Source organism: Scomber scombrus, chromosome 11 (genome assembly GCF_963691925.1).
Source record: "Scomber scombrus chromosome 11, fScoSco1.1, whole genome shotgun sequence".
NCBI lineage: Eukaryota > Metazoa > Chordata > Actinopteri > Scombriformes > Scombridae > Scomber > Scomber scombrus.
This window is the reverse complement of record NC_084980.1, coordinates 16,821,348-16,837,368: the sequence shown is the minus strand read 5'-3', so window position 1 is coordinate 16,837,368 and position 16,021 is coordinate 16,821,348. Positions and strand designations below refer to the sequence as shown.

At 39.1% G+C, this 16,021-nt stretch overlaps 1 protein-coding gene across 1 annotated transcript in view; it reads left to right on the top strand.

The window, feature by feature from the left end:
- adcy1a (adenylate cyclase 1a) overlaps positions 1-15,106 on the top strand; it is a 32,666-nt gene extending 17,560 nt beyond the window's left edge. Inside the window, exons 5-20 of the mRNA XM_062428919.1 lie at positions 2,825-2,952; positions 4,035-4,193; positions 4,478-4,619; positions 5,904-6,059; positions 8,937-9,134; positions 9,248-9,345; positions 9,489-9,573; positions 10,443-10,532; positions 11,092-11,354; positions 12,168-12,294; positions 12,697-12,858; positions 12,945-13,091; positions 13,211-13,309; positions 13,423-13,537; positions 13,629-13,753; positions 14,687-15,106. Coding sequence (XP_062284903.1) covers positions 2,825-2,952; positions 4,035-4,193; positions 4,478-4,619; positions 5,904-6,059; positions 8,937-9,134; positions 9,248-9,345; positions 9,489-9,573; positions 10,443-10,532; positions 11,092-11,354; positions 12,168-12,294; positions 12,697-12,858; positions 12,945-13,091; positions 13,211-13,309; positions 13,423-13,537; positions 13,629-13,753; positions 14,687-15,106 — 2,514 coding nt within the window. The remainder of the gene's footprint in view (positions 1-2,824; positions 2,953-4,034; positions 4,194-4,477; positions 4,620-5,903; positions 6,060-8,936; positions 9,135-9,247; positions 9,346-9,488; positions 9,574-10,442; positions 10,533-11,091; positions 11,355-12,167; positions 12,295-12,696; positions 12,859-12,944; positions 13,092-13,210; positions 13,310-13,422; positions 13,538-13,628; positions 13,754-14,686) is intronic.
- Positions 15,107-16,021: the final 915 nt, after the last annotated feature.

Sequence of the window (16,021 nt, the reverse complement as noted above, 5' to 3'; positions counted from 1 at the left end):
CAGCACCGGCTCGCTTCAACCCAGCAGGTAGTCGTGGGTGGAGGAAGTGTTGATATATTATTAATTTCTTGTTGCACATAAATGATTGTACATTAAGTTAAATCAACATAAGAGCTGGTGACAAAAGGAAAATATTTAGTCACTGCCTGAATGCTGGCAGAGGTGAAGAAAGGCAAGGGGTGTGGAGGAAGCATTTGCAGTGCTCTTAAAGATTTTGTCCAGCACAGAGCGCTTTCAATGAATAACTGTCTGCAGATATTGATAAAATGTTGGCATGAAATACTTCAACATGCCGAGGTAGAATGGAAGATAGCTAGTTTTGTCAATGTACGTAATGGCCTGATGTAATTTGATTATTTCTAATAAGATTCAGAAAAAGTGTTATGTGTATCAGCCAGGAACTAGTGATTTTCCAATTTCTTACATTTCAAGTCCACAGAGGACAGATTCAGAGATAGTTAGCGGGACAAACACACGTTATGTTTTGTGTGCTTTCAATTCCCCCAAAGTTACAGGAGCCCTTATCTTCAACCCCATCAACAATATGAACACAGCACTGACCTTTGTCTTTGTAGCAAAGACAAAGCACAGTGTATACTGATTTGTGTTTGGGGACTTTTAAGAAATGACCTGTTGCTACTCTCAGCTGGCCTATCTTTTCCTTCATAATCATTCATTGAATGTTCCCCTTCCCTGTTATTTGTCTCTGTGTCTCAACCTTTGTGTGTGTGTGTGTGTGTGTGTGTGTGTGTGTGTGTGTGTGCGTGCGTGTGTGCGTGTGTGCGTGTGTGCGTGTGTGCGTGTGTGCGTGTGTGTGTGCGTGTGTGTGTGTGTGTGTGTGTGTGTGTCTTGTTCTCTTTGTCTGGGTGTGCTGAAGTGTTTGCTAATTTGCATCAATGTACACATATGGATACACTGTATGTAAGGCACCTGTTAATACAACTACAGCACACCTGTGGAAGTGTTGAATGTTTTCATTATCACCTCACTTAAAATACAACATTGATGATCAAAAAGAGCCTTTTTAGAAAATGTGACTAGGTGTTAACGTCTAGTCCCTATACAACATATTGCATCCATGTTTCTTCTATGCTGATGACCACCCAGATTGCCCACAATGCTTCAGTCACATGACAGTAGTAATCCTGCTTGGGTCTGAATCAGCTCCTAAGCCCACAGTGCAGATTAGCACAGGAAAAGTACAGAGTAGGTGAATCTGTAAGTACCAAGGCCTTCCCTGCTTCCTGTAACTGTGGCCGTGCCCCACTGTAGCGCCATCTGTTACTGATCCACTATGACGTACGTTGCCCCAAAGAGACCTAATGCCTCGATTACAACATAAAGTAACTTTTTATTGTTAAAAAAATAGAGTATGGCACTGAAAGTAAGTGCAAAGTGCATGATTTAGTAAGAATTCAATTTCAAAAACAGTTTTACAAGTAAATAGATTAAGATCCAACCAAATTTTTATTTCACAAAAATAACATATTAATGTTTGTTTGTGTCTTACACCTTGCTTTTGACACCCACCCTAAGGTGTCATTTTTAAAACATTAAAAGCTCAAAGCTCAAAATTATTTCTCTGATTTTGGTATGCATTCAATAAAAGAAAACAAAACAATGATAACTTTGAGGCCATGGGTATTAATTTTAGCATTAAGATCATTCCAGTGTCCATAGTTTTTACTTTCTTTGTATCTTAAGGAAGATAAAATAACACCTTTTGATCCCCAGCAGGAAAATTTAACACAAGAAAGAGACCAGATTTTTAGGTAGAAACAGGGTGTAGAGAAGTAGAAAACATATCATGAATAACTAACTTTAAGTTAGAGCCATAGGCAGAAATGTCCATTTATGCAGTTTCCCCATATTCTAGAGTAATGTATATGACAGATACAGACAAATACAGATAGATTTTATTACTGTTTATTGATAATAGCAGTAGAAATAATTAGGTAAAAATAATAAAACATAATATACAGTACCATAAAAAACAGGAGACAAGTAGAAATAACTAACCTGGCTCTGTCCATAAAACCTAAATAAATTTAAAAAAAAACTACCAACACTTCTAAGGTTCACAAATGAAGATGTTACATCTAATTTATTTAATCCAATGCAAAAAACAGAGATTAAAAAAGTTATGTTTCACCACACCACTGGTCCAATTTCAACAATTTAGATTGGTAATTGGAAATCTATTTAAATGTACTACATTGATTATTATTATTATTAGAGTCAAAAGTTACACTCTTTCCTACACCAAGTGTAGCAACCTGACACTGATATTAGGCTTATTATGAGAGCACTATAATTAATTATAACATTTTAAATTCATACACAAATCTCAGACATCATGAATTGAATTTGTATAAAATGCTGAGGGATTACATATTTTGACATAGTTTAAGCCTCAAAGTATTATGATGAAGCTCTAAAAAAGTCCTTTTAAGTTTGAAAGGTGATAACTCCTGGACTGAGAAGTGAACTGACCTTGGAACTTGCAGCGATGAGTAGCTTGAAGCTACAAAATACACTGTCGGATATCAATCAGTGCAATCAGTGTAATGGGTAGACTGTAATGACATCAGCTTGGTGTGACTTTAGTGAAACTGGAAGAAAGTTGCATTTTGGCTTTATTGTGGTGGTTAAATACTAACTGAACTTACCCTCATCATTAAAATATTTAATGCCAGTTTGTATTTGATGAAATGTAGAGTTAAATATGCATTTTCTGTCTGACTGGCTCATATTGGGTCATCTTCATTGTTGGGTGACACTGAATCACTTTTTTCTTTCTCGGCTCTGCCTTTTTGATCGACAGGAGAACCACTGTCGCAGGATTAAGATCCTGGGAGATTGTTACTACTGTGTGTCTGGACTGACCCAACCCAAAACTGATCACGCCCACTGCTGTGTAGAGATGGGTCTGGATATGATTGACACCATAACGTGAGTGGATGTTTTACACATGTGGTCAATGAAATCACACTATTACTTAAGTATATGTATTGATGATCATTTACATCAATACCTTTATTTATCATTTATTTATTGGAATCCATCTATCCATCCTATAATGTTCAAAAACTATAGAAGCCAATTCAATCTTTACCTTTATTTTATTTTAAGCACACTGTTTAAATGAGTCCATGATGAGAGATTAGCCAGATTAGCAGCCTGATTAGCCATGTGTGCTGTGAGCGCATTCTAACACTGAACATTTGAGAGAGTGGAACTACAGTTGCTGGCGAGAAAAGGCTTCAGTGTTGATGGAGAATTAGCTGCATTACTGAGCTCAAAACTGCTTGCGTATCCTCCACAGTTTGAAAGAGGACAAAAGGAACATCAGAATGTAAGAGACTGAGATGCAGCAACAGATTAAATCAGATGCGTTCATGGCTTGATTATAAGTCTGACAATTAAATTGAACTTCTTCTCAGCACTGATTAAATAAAAGTGTTCAACTCACACTTTTTTTGTTCCACAGTCTGTTTTGGTATGTTAGCACAAAGAAGGGCACTTTGTGGACAGTGTTTGTTCCCTCTCTATTCATAAAGAATGCCTGTAGTTGCAGATTTGATATTAATCTGAAATTCAGATGCACTGTTCACCTATATCATTACACATGGGGATCTATTTTAATAAAAAATATTTAGTTATAACAGTAGTGCTGTTCAAAGTAATGCTTTTTCTTGAGATTTGTACATAAAAATTAAATGAAAAAGATGATATTCCTTCATCAACTCATGAAAGACATGAAAACATTTTCTCACACAGTTTGTCTAATTGTTCCATATATATATATATATATATATATATACATATACATATGTGTGTGTGTGTGTGTGTGTGTGTGTGTGTGTGTGTGTGTGTGTGTGTGTGTGTGTGTGTGTGTGTGTGTGTGTGTGTGTATATATGTATATATGTATATATGTATGTATATATATATGTATATATACAAACATGCACATATACATATAGATGACCTTAGGACCTCTCACCGCGTAATTCAATGTGTTTTGCCCCTGCAGGTCAGTAGCAGAGGCCACAGAAGTCAACCTAAACATGCGTGTGGGCCTACATACAGGTCGGGTGCTGTGTGGAGTGCTGGGCCTCAGGAAATGGCAATATGATGTGTGGTCAAATGATGTGACCCTGGCCAATGTGATGGAAGCTGGAGGACTACCTGGGTCAGTACAAGACATTATGAATACCAGCTTCAACAACTATGGACAACTTATTTTCATCAGTTTGTCATCCTCTCATGTTTGTAAAAGCCTTCAGGAGCAGGATTTCAAGTCTGATTTTGACAATCACTTGTAATGCTTAACTCTTGTACACTTTACCTGCTCAGAGCTACTGTTGCATGTGCCAAATGCATCTAATGGTTACAGCTGTAAATGGTGAAGAAAATAGATGAGACCTGCTGTTTTGTGTGTTTTTTTTTTGCCCTATCTTTTCCTGTACTCTACAGAAAAGTCCACATCACCAAATCTACGCTGGAGTGCCTAAATGGAGACTATGAGGTGGAGCCTGGAAACGGACACGAAAGGAACACCTTCCTCCAAAAACATGAAATTGAAACTTTCTTTATAGTGCCATCTCACCGACGGAAGGTACTGTGTTATAATGCTATGCTGAGGAACTTGTATTCATTATAATGTATGAGGAAAATGGTTAAGGTGCAGCATCAATTGTATCTTTAGATGACAACCCCTATTAAACCTTGTCCTTCAGTGAACCTTTTAATACGTAGAAAGTGTACTGTACACATTAGCGAAGCTTCTACAGGTCGTATGTTAATCCATATTAATGGACCTACTTGGTAAATCAGGCTTACAAAAGCAGGCTTATCTTACCTCTGTGCCAAGATCTATAGTAAGAACCATCCTTCAAGTAGAAATATAGTGTTGACTAAAGCATCCAGCATCCTATGATGGAGCTCACACACATTTGTTGTTGAGATGATCTTACTTCCAGCCTCTAATAGATTGGACTGGGGCTATAAAGAGAGAGAGGGAAAAAACAGCCTGTGGCGTCTATCATCTCAAATCTACACAGTCCAACAAACATACAGATATGTGTGTGGCGGTGTAAACACGCACATCTACAACAGATGTGCCACAAGCAGCTGGAGAGGGAATTTCAGTCTTGTTTCTATACAGGCCTCCTCTCCTCTCCTCTCCTCTCCTCTCCTCTCCTCTCCTCTCCTCTCCTCTCCTCTTCTCTCCTCTCCTCTTCTCTCTCCTCTACGCCCCTGTCTTCTCCCTTCTCCCTCTCCTATCATCATCATTTCTTACAGCAGGTTTCATGTTATGCAAGATAAGACTTGCACATAGGTTACATCCTCATTTGAACCTGTAACATCCCAGTTGCGTGTATTTTTTTTGATATGCGGGAGACTATGTTAATCCTCTTAATAGAGCTGATGGTTAGACTTCATCAAAGACATGGCTCAGAGAAAGATGTGCCCTGACTAAGCTGTGTTGGATAGGATGCAACTCGCTCTTCTATATTGTGCCTTTAATTACTCCTGTTTAGTGACACACATCCAACTCTGTGTATAAAACAAACCATGTATTTATTACTATTGGCACATTTGATACTCTTGAATCTTATCGCTTTTTCTAAAATAGCCTCATGAAAGAGAAACAAGGGCAGTTCCTAAAGTCCTTAAACTACCCCTAAGGGTTTGATTGACCTATATTATTTTAACAACTTTATACTGAAATTCCTGAGCCTGATAATAATGATTGCATGCGTGTGTGTGCATGAGCATGTGGTGCACATGTATACTGTCCAGTGCCTGTGCATGAATTACAGACCCTTACATAAGATATATATCACTGTGTTGGGGTATCATGATTTAATCCTTGTTCCCATTTCTTATCTGGTGACAGATATTCCCAGGATTGATTCTTTCGGATATAAAGCCCGCCAAAAAGATGAAGTTCAAAACTGTGTGCTACTTACTAGTGCAGCTTATGCACTGCAGGAAGATGTTCAAGGCTGAGATTCCCTTCTCCAATGTCATGAACTGCGAGGACGGTGATAAGGTATTAACTCTCAGTGTCTGTGTTCACGTTTCTGTGTTTGTTCGTGCTGTGATTTTGGTAAATAGAGACAAAAGAGATATACAGTACAGTCTGTGTGCCTAGAAATCCCTTATTTGTGAAAATATGTAGTGAACTCTTGTTTGAATTACCTGAATTCCTAGCAATAATATTATTCATGCAAATGTTTCCTGAAGCACTGCACAGCCGTTAGGAAGCCTTTCTTCTTTAGGTTAAACATTTATATTCTGTGGTTTTCTTTCAAGAAAGGCATTTCAGTGAGCTTTGGCAAACATTAGAGGAGCATCTGTGTGTGTTCTCCCTGGTTCAGTGGCTTTCTTAATGTGAACTCATTAACATACTGGACATAATGTAGATATTATGTGCCACAGATATTATGTGCCACAGATGCTCTTATATCCAAAGCTGTTACTTTCATCTTTTTTGTCACCTCATTGGACATTGTACATTGCACCCTTGTAGTAGCCAGACTAAAGTCTTATAGGGCTGTTTGATGATGCGCAAGAGGTCCTCTTGTACCAATATGTAGTCATTTTAATCTGGGCGTGTTTCCCATCCACAGATCTTTGTTGTAGTCTCTGAATTGTAGACTCTGTTGGTATCATTTTTGTGTTTTTATAGAACAGGCAATATCTTCCAACACCATGTGTTATCATGTGCTATTTATATACAGTATGCTATCCTAAAGGTTTGCAGTACTTTCCTTTGCCTTCACTGAATGCCTAAACTTTTTTTTTCAATGAATACATACGAAAGAAAAGTGTTTTTTGTGTGTTATGTTGTAGGTAAATTAGGTAATATTTAGTTTTATAATTCAACTGAAGACCAAACCACAGTTTAGGATAAAATAATTAAGGATTCCAGGTAATTCAAAATGCTTCACAAATGTGTTCTTGCAACTGTACATTGTAGTCAGTGAATAAATATATCATAAGGAAATAGAGAGCTATGGTGAGATGTGAGTGCTCGTGCCCCTTCAGCTATAATGACTTCACCATGCTGCTGCTGCCAGAGACCAACATACCAATTTACCCCCATATACTGTCAGTGACACTGGCAGTCTGGCTAAAATGTCAAAGAGCATATTTGACCTTGTGTGCCTAGAAAGAAATCCTGTGGCCTGGCAGCTGTAAAATGTTTGCACCAGCTGTTTTAATCCCAATTTGTAGGTGTGTTTGTGTGTGCTATATATTTATGTCATTGCATTTATCTTATATTTCACACACAGGGACTTTCTTTACCCCAAAATAGTCCCCACAAGTTAAATATTTTATTTCAGGGCGAAGACTTGGTTTAATGGTGTAGGTAATGACAAACTTTTAAGGCAAGGGTTGGTTAGGCATGTAGCAATTTTGGTTAAAGGTCAGGGGGAAATGAATTTATGTCAAGACAAGTATAGTGGTGCAGATTTGTATGTGTGTTTGTGCATGACCCACATTTATGTCAAGGATTTCAAGCATTTGTTATGAAAGTTTAACTAAGCATCATCTTCCTGTTTTTCTTACATTGCCTTCAGTAGCTGCATCCAGTAAATCTTTACCACCCTTATATCTATATTACCAGTAATGACAACACCCTCACTGTATAGACAGAAGGCAGCTTAGTGTGAAACAGACAAATGGATAAGGGAGGCAGGTTAAGTTGTACACACACCTTCCCCTGAATGGTAATTTCACATTCAGACCAGACACTCTTCAGCTGTGTCAAACGACATATGCATTCGAGGCACGAAGACAAGCAATATGAGGGACAGGGGATGAATGAATATGATTTTTGGTTGTGGCAGACATGGCTACATGATTATGATGTGTTACACTGTGCACAATATGAAACATGAGGAAGATTAAAATGAAAACAAAGTGAGGGAGGTGCAAAAAAAGAGATGGAAAATATGGAGAAAAAGACATGGAAAAGCAAGGAAGCAAAGAAGAATAGATGCAAACAGTAAAGGGAGGAAGGAAAGAAGGAAAAACAGATGGCATAAAGAAAGGAATGGAAATAAACAAGCAAAGAAGAAAAGAGAGAGCAGAAAGAAGGCATGGAAAAACAAATGAAGGCAAGAATGCAAGCAGAGAGACAGAAAGGGTAGAAGTACGAAAGAGGGAAATAAGAAAAAATGCTGCAAGGAAGAAAGGAAATAGTGATGTAAGTAAGAAAAAGTGGAAGCAGGGAAGGAAAGAAGGAAGTAAGGAAGAACAGAGAATCAAGGAAAAACGGTGAGAAGTCACAGGAAAAAGAAAACAAGTAAGCAGAAAGACAGAAAGAAAGGGAAGAGATGAAACGAAGGAAGGAAAGAGAACAGGCAGGTTCGCGGAAAGAAAAGAAGAATCTAACAAATGAAGAATAGACAGGCGCAAGGAAGGAAAGCAGGAAGTAAGGGAGAATAAACAGAACTCAGTGTGCATTCATGTCATGTCATGAACTTATGAAAACTCTGGTGATCCGTGCTCACCCTTTGTCCCCCCTACTGCGCCTCTGAGCTGTGCAATTCATCCAGCACACTCACTTACATATACACACACACCCTCCTACACACTCACAAACATCCACTCTTCCATGTTAACTCACTGGCTTTGCTCCAATGCCCAATGTTTGGCAAAGCTGCTCAATTTGGCTGCAGAAGGCACTTAGACACAGCGGGGTGCATTCAGTAATGAAGTTAAGTGTGAAGACAATGCCGTGATTTGAAAGTATAATAAGTTGCCTGTGTTTATTGTTGACTGTTATTCACCCTTGTTCCTAATATGACAATATTCCAGTAGTGCATAGAAAACAGGGCACCGCATTGCAGCCTATGTATCACACTACTACTTTACAACTTCTGCATTTTCAGTTTCTGTTTTTTTGTTATCCCACCAGCGGAGGGCCATGCGGACCGCCCCGCAGAAGCTGAGGAACCGTCCTAACGCTAACCAGGCTAACTTGCTCCAGAGCAGCCCCAGAACACGGGTCAACCGCTACATCAGCCGGCTGATCGAGGCCCGCCAGACCGAGTCCGACACAGCTGACCTCAACTTCCTCACACTCATGTATAAGTGCTCTGAGCGCGAGCAGAGGGTGAGGGGCATTCAGCGAGATGCTGTAAATGTCAAACTTTAATGTGATGAAGCCACCGACTGAATGTTTTTTGCTATGTTACTCACTCTTATGTGGTCTCTGGCATTACACAGTACCACCAGGTTCCTGATGAGTATTTCACCAGTGCAGTGGTCCTTTCTCTGATCCTAGCTGCCTTGTTTGGCCTTGTCTATCTTCTCATCATACCACAGTATGTACAACCGGATTCCATTGTTGTTCCTTCTTTTCTCTTTTGCTTTTTCTGTCTCTTTCTCTGTTTATATCTTAAATCAACTATCATCCAGTTTTCTTACTAATCTCACTCTCTTCACCTATTCTTTTTTTTCCTCTCAGGGGCACAGTGGTACTAGTCCTTCTCGTCTTCTGCATCTGTTTCCTAGTAGCTTGTATCATGTACCTGCATATCACTAGATTACAGGTAAATATAGTTGCTTTCTTATACTTTACTGGATACACATCTGCTTTTCTTCATTCACTTCTCATTCACACATCAACTTTCATCTTCTCTGTTCTGGTGCTTAACAGAGCTGGCAAGTTAAAGTTTCTTCATTATTATTCTTTTGCTGACCAAAGGAAAATATGTAAATGTATTTTTCATAAAGCCTTGTAATAGTGATTCAATATTCATTGGCTTCGAGATTACTTTCTAAGCCCCTATGTTGAATTCAAACTCAGATGGCAAGTCCAAGTCTATTAATTTCAGCTTTTGTTGAGGTTGATGGTCTCCCTCGAAGTTCCTAATCGCATCAGTTTTACAGTTTATTTTACACTTTGAAGCTCATATACTGTCGTTTCTCCTTCTTTTTTCTTTCTGTTTTTTGCTCATCTTACTTACCTCATGCTACAATCTCTATCTGCACAGTATTTCAGATTCCCACTACTTTTTTGTCCATTGAATTTACAAAAAAATGGAAGTTTGTCTTTGGCACTGGCACAACATACACATCAATACACAATAATTATACATTAAATGTAGGATCAAAATCTTAAAGTGGCAAGTGCATATGTTCTTTATTTAACCAGGTAAAAGTCTTCTCTTGACCTGGCCAAGAGAGCAGAATAAATATTGTTATAACAATAAAAATACATTTAAAAAACATACAAGTACAACTGTCACTTCATATGAGTGAACACAATATCCAGTTAAAATATGATTTTTTTTCCCACTCATATTTTTACAGCTATTAACACTTTCTCCAATTGCAATGTTGCTGTGTTTGGCTATATATCAATTAATTTGCTCTCATAATATCTCTCCTTTTCTCTCTCTCTCTTTTTGTCACTCAGTGTTTTCCAGGGTGCCTGACCATTCAGATTCGCACTGCTCTCTGTATCCTCATAGTGCTCTTAATCTACGCTGTGGCCCAGGCATGCGTGGTAAGTAGGCAACGTAACAGTAAAAGTGTCACCCGCCACAAATGACCCAAACTTCTGGCCAACCAATACATTGTTTTATTTACAGCTCCAAAAATGGATTTCAGCTGTAATTTTCTGAGCTACTAATTGTAATTAGCTTTTGGTTTGATAAAGGCAGATTTAGATGCTAGACTGCAGTGGGAAAATGCATTATTGTCACGGGTTTAATAAATATTGCATGGTTTGTGCTTGAGATGGTGGTTTAGTGAGTTAGGGAGCCAAAAAAGCTAAAATAAATAATTTATCATGAGCATAGATAGTTGGTATTCATCATGTTAACAACAGACATTTATGACAATATTCTCAAGTCTGCAAATGTGTGAGCTCTGATAGACAAACAAACATTCAAAGTTTGAAATACAGTCCATCCCCAGTTTATTTGTGATGGACAAAAATTTAAAATTACCATGTAAACCAGGTAATGCAAGAATGCTTTTGGTAAAGCAAGGCTAACACTGAACTGTTCTCGACTTCACTGTCCTACAATCTTTATGGTAATCTTTCTGTTTGCCTTTGATAGGTGGGCTGTATGCCCTGGTTGTGGGATAGTGCCAATACCAACAGCTCCATTGTCATCATTGATGTGGACAGCGGCGTCAACCAAACCATGGCAGAGCTGCCTTGTGACGGTGCCCACTATGCCTTTCTGTCTTGCGTGGTTGGCACACTCACCCTGGCACTTTTCCTGCGCATCTCCTGGCTGCCAAAGATGGCGCTAATGCTCATTCTGGGGGTGCTGTATGTCACCGTGTTGGAGCTCAGTGGCTTTCGCAAGACTGCAGGGTGAGGTTTCTCAGCGCAGCGTGACCATCAGATGAAAACCGTCATGCAAATCACTTCAGCTTGTTTGCACATGTTATTTCTGTTTTCCTGAAATGACATGACAACAACACAAACATCCTATCAGAAAAGCCTCCAGATTGTGCAGTGATTTTGCATCATTGAAGCATCAGAATCAGTGATTGGCTGTGAATGTCAAGCAGCAGTTTTTTTGTTTGTTTGTTCCAGAGAGAAAAAAAGATAAGCAGGAGAGAGAGAGAGCATTTACAGCACATGTCCTGAGAAGTATGTGTGTGGAGTCTTTGCTTGTCTTCAGCCCACACACTCTTTCATTTACCACCCTTTGAAGCAGCACATGTGCTCATTAGTTCCAAATCAGAAGCCTGAAAGGACGATGTGGGCTGGATGATGGGAGAGCGTTAGCTGTTTCACCCCAGCATCGAGGGACCTGACCAATTTTATTGGAGCTCAGATCATAAATGTGCTCTCAAAAAATTATTATGATGAATTTGTCAGGCTATTAAAGATTGCTTTTGAAAACTAATTTTGTTTATATCCACTTGTGCATCCATAGATGATGAATATTCTATGATTCAAATCCTCAACCACATTTAAAGCTCTTTCATTTGTACGTTTTCCTAAATTTAATGCTTTCATTTGATGTTGGCCCTCAAAAAAATCCACATTTTCATTATTTCACACATATAACTTTACGCATGATCGCTCTTGACACTGTGGGGGGTCTGTTCAACCCTCCTGTGTAGTTTTCTGTGTGGTCCGGTCCGGTGCTGACTTGTGTGTTGGTCTTTTCCACAGTGGGGGGTCCTTCCACATCCGGGGCTATGAGCCCATCCTGTCTCTGTTGCTCTTTGTCAGTGCCCTGGCCCTCCACTCCAGGCAACTTGACCTCAAACTACGCTTGGACTTCCTATGGGCTGTGCAGGTCAGGAAGTGTGTGTCTGTATGTGTATGTGCATGTGAGACAGGCTGTGGATTAAATCTCATTATCATAATATCAGTTTTCATAGAGGTGTACTGTAGAAATTCTGCCATTTGGGAATTGTTATGTGTAAACTATCAGGTTATGTGTGTTATGCTTGTTTTGGCTTGGTTTCATTTGGCATCAGAAGTGTAAAAAGGGGCTATTTTGTATAGTGGGAAGCAAATCTGAATTTAAACAATTTAACCATTTAACTAGCAGCCTTAGCCATTTCATGTACCCAAACCATTAAAAATCCAACTACACATATGGCAGCAGGCTCATAAGGTTTTTACTGACCCCATGTGGTGACAATGTGGAACAAGCTGCAGTATGTGTTTTTTAATGTATGCTATTTTATGTCAGGCGGAAGAAGAAAGGGACGGTATGGAAAAAGTCAAACTGGACAACAGGAGGATTCTCTTCAATCTTCTGCCCGTACATGTGGCTCAACACTTCCTAATGTCAAACCCCAGGAACATGGTGAGCCTCGCTAATAGTAAGGCAGACATACAGAAAGACAAACAGGTAGATAATGAGACAGAAGAAAAATAAATGAACTGAAATGACATCAGAGAAGATGTTTTATACTGTATTCCTTCTTTATCCATAAGGATCTGTACTATCAGTCCTACGCACAAGTAGGTGTCTTGTTTGCCTCCATCCCAAACTTCAATGATTTCTACATCGAACTGGATGGCAACAACATGGGAGTAGAGTGCCTGAGACTGCTGAATGAGATTATTGCTGACTTCGACGAGGTGCGATGCTGATTTTGTTTTTCTTGACTTTGAACTCACAGCGCTGGGAGTTTGGAGTTGGTTTGAAATCTCTCTCTTTCTGTGTGTGTGTATGTGTGCTTTTAAAATATGTTTTTCAGCTCATGGATAAGGAATGCTACAAAGAAATAGAGAAAATAAAAACCATTGGCAGTACATACATGGCAGCTGTGGGTCTTGTCCCCACCATTGGCAACAAGGTGCGTGTTGCTATTTGCTCATGAATGTGAATTTAATACATTATAATTAACCAAATTATGAAGGAAAAAGTCATGAATCAATACTTATGCCATCCTCTGCTTTCTCTCTTTAGGCCAAAAAATCTGTTTATGACCATCTGAGCACAATAGCGGACTATGCCATTGAGATGTTTGACGTTCTGGATGAAATCAACTATCAGTCATATAATGAGTTTGTCTTGAGAGTGGGTACGTTTGCCCTTGTATTCCAATTGTTGCAAAAAACATCAAAATGTGACAATGTTCAATATCATTTTAACATTTTCTTGTGCTTGCTCAGGGATCAATGTGGGTCCAGTGGTTGCAGGGGTGATCGGGGCACGGCGGCCCCAGTATGACATCTGGGGGAACACGGTCAATGTAGCCAGTCGGATGGACAGCACTGGAGTACCGGGAAAGATACAGGTATCCAAAGCCTTTTCTATTACCAACTGTATTTAAAAATCACTGTATTACAGGGGAGGTTTGGTTAAGAGATGGGACTGGGAACTGTTTTAAAAGGGACATTTTTCATGAAATCATTAAACTTATTACAAGCAGTCACTGCACATGCATAAATAGACTAATATCAGGAGATAATAATAACTAGATAAAATGCAATAAAAGATGTAAAATAGGTACTCTACAAGGATAAAAATGTTGCATAGCCCAATTTAAGGTAAAAATAAAGCCCACCCATGTTTAGTTGAGGCCCTCTAATGTGGCTGCCAGGACCCATCAGCTCAAAGTATCTTCTGTTTAGGTGACCAGGATGGTCATAAATTGAATTGAGCTTTTTAAATACAGAAACCAAAGAGATTTCAGTTCACTCTGTTTGGCTCACAGCAGTAACCCGCTGCCTTTGATCATCAAGCTGTCTTTTGACAGAATCCTTTTTACCTTTGCATCAGTAGAAGTACTACTGCCAAATTTCCCATTAATCTATCTATTGCTTTGTAGGAGAGGTGTGTACATGTAAAAGATTTTATCCGTATTATTTAAAAATATCACAATCGATAATTGACAATAGGTGGCTGGAACAAGCACAACGAACTATAGATTAATTTCGATTAATAAAAAGTGGGGGATGGGTTCATTCGAAGCATTTTGTTTACATTTTGTCCTATTTTCTTTAAATTTGGAAATATTAAATGGTATTAATATTTCAATAGTACAGTAGATGCCCAGTAGTGTCATGATGATGGCATGTTTCTATTTTTATTAGCAATGAATATGACACTACTAATACATTTTTATAGTAGACTGAACTTGGGTTAACTCCAAAAAGGACCTGGCTGTTTTCTTATATTAATTTATTTGAATGTACATATGTTTATTTCCTCTGTCTCTGTAATCCAGGTGACTGAAGAGGTTTATCGTCTACTGAATACTAACTATGACCTAGTGTGCCGTGGTAAAGTCAGTGTCAAGGGTAAAGGTGAGATGCTGACCTACTTCCTGGAAGGGAAGGTTCAGGACCTGGGCACCGTAACCACTTCTTCAGTGATGCGTTCTGTCAGCCTGGCACGACGGATCCACTCCTGTGGCAAAACGAGCGTCCCAACCAATCTGGGTAGTGTCTCCTCAGCTGCCAGTCTGACTGCTCATGCCAGCATGGGCAGCAACATTCAGATGAACGCTGCCAATAGCAGCAACAACCAAGCAACATGTCTGCCCCCTCCATGCGTGCCCGCAGTGGGTGAGGAGGACGAGGAGGATATAGAGTTGACTGAGATTGAGATTGGGGCTGTGGCAGCCGCTAAGGATGAAGCCGTGTAGAAGGAGAGACAAGATTGTAATCTTGCATGCAAAATTAAAGAAAAAACCTGGTTGGAGGCCTAGAGAAGACAGGGCTGTCCGGGTATTTTCACCAAATGCTGAGCTGCTGGGAAAACCCAGAGTATGCTCATTCCGGATATGAACTTCCGGAGTCATCACATGATGATACAGACAATCACACTCGCTTTTAGGGAATTTGAACTGCTTGCCACTTTTTGGAGATGAACTTAAAAAATGTGGAAAGAAGAAGACAGGTACCCAGAATCTCAAATCCTCTTTAACATCTCTAATCAGATGATTAGATTTGTGGTGTTCCTGGGTTCCCTCAGATCCAGGTATAACATGCATCTTGGTTTTACATGTACAGTACATATTCCAAGTACAAGGGGATACTGTATGTGTGCATTGATACTGAGAAAAACACTGATCTTGCTATTTGCTTTTGCACTGTCTCTCTGATTATGCCAAGGATACATTGCATTATTTACAGTGTGAAATTGTGTTTCTTTTTGGTGTATGTAAGCATGCATGTGTGTACTTGTGAGTATGTATGCATGTGTGATTAATTCTGAATTGTAACAAAACAGCACAAAAATACTTTTTTTTAATTCTCAGAGCTCACTGGATGAAGAGACATATTCACAGTTATATAGTGCATGACTTCTTAAGAGTTGACAGCCATAGTAACTCCTGTTGAATGAAAACCAAAGTAATGAGCTTTCTGTAGATCTTCAGTTATATTGCCTCACCATACAAGACAGAATTTATTTGGCACACAGACTCTTTCAGAAGATCTAAAATGTGTCTTTTTTAAAACCCTGCGCAGACTAAATATGGTTTCAAAAAGGTATTTTGACCAATACCTGATATATACAATACATTTCCCTTATTCACAATAGTGCCAGATGTTGTGTA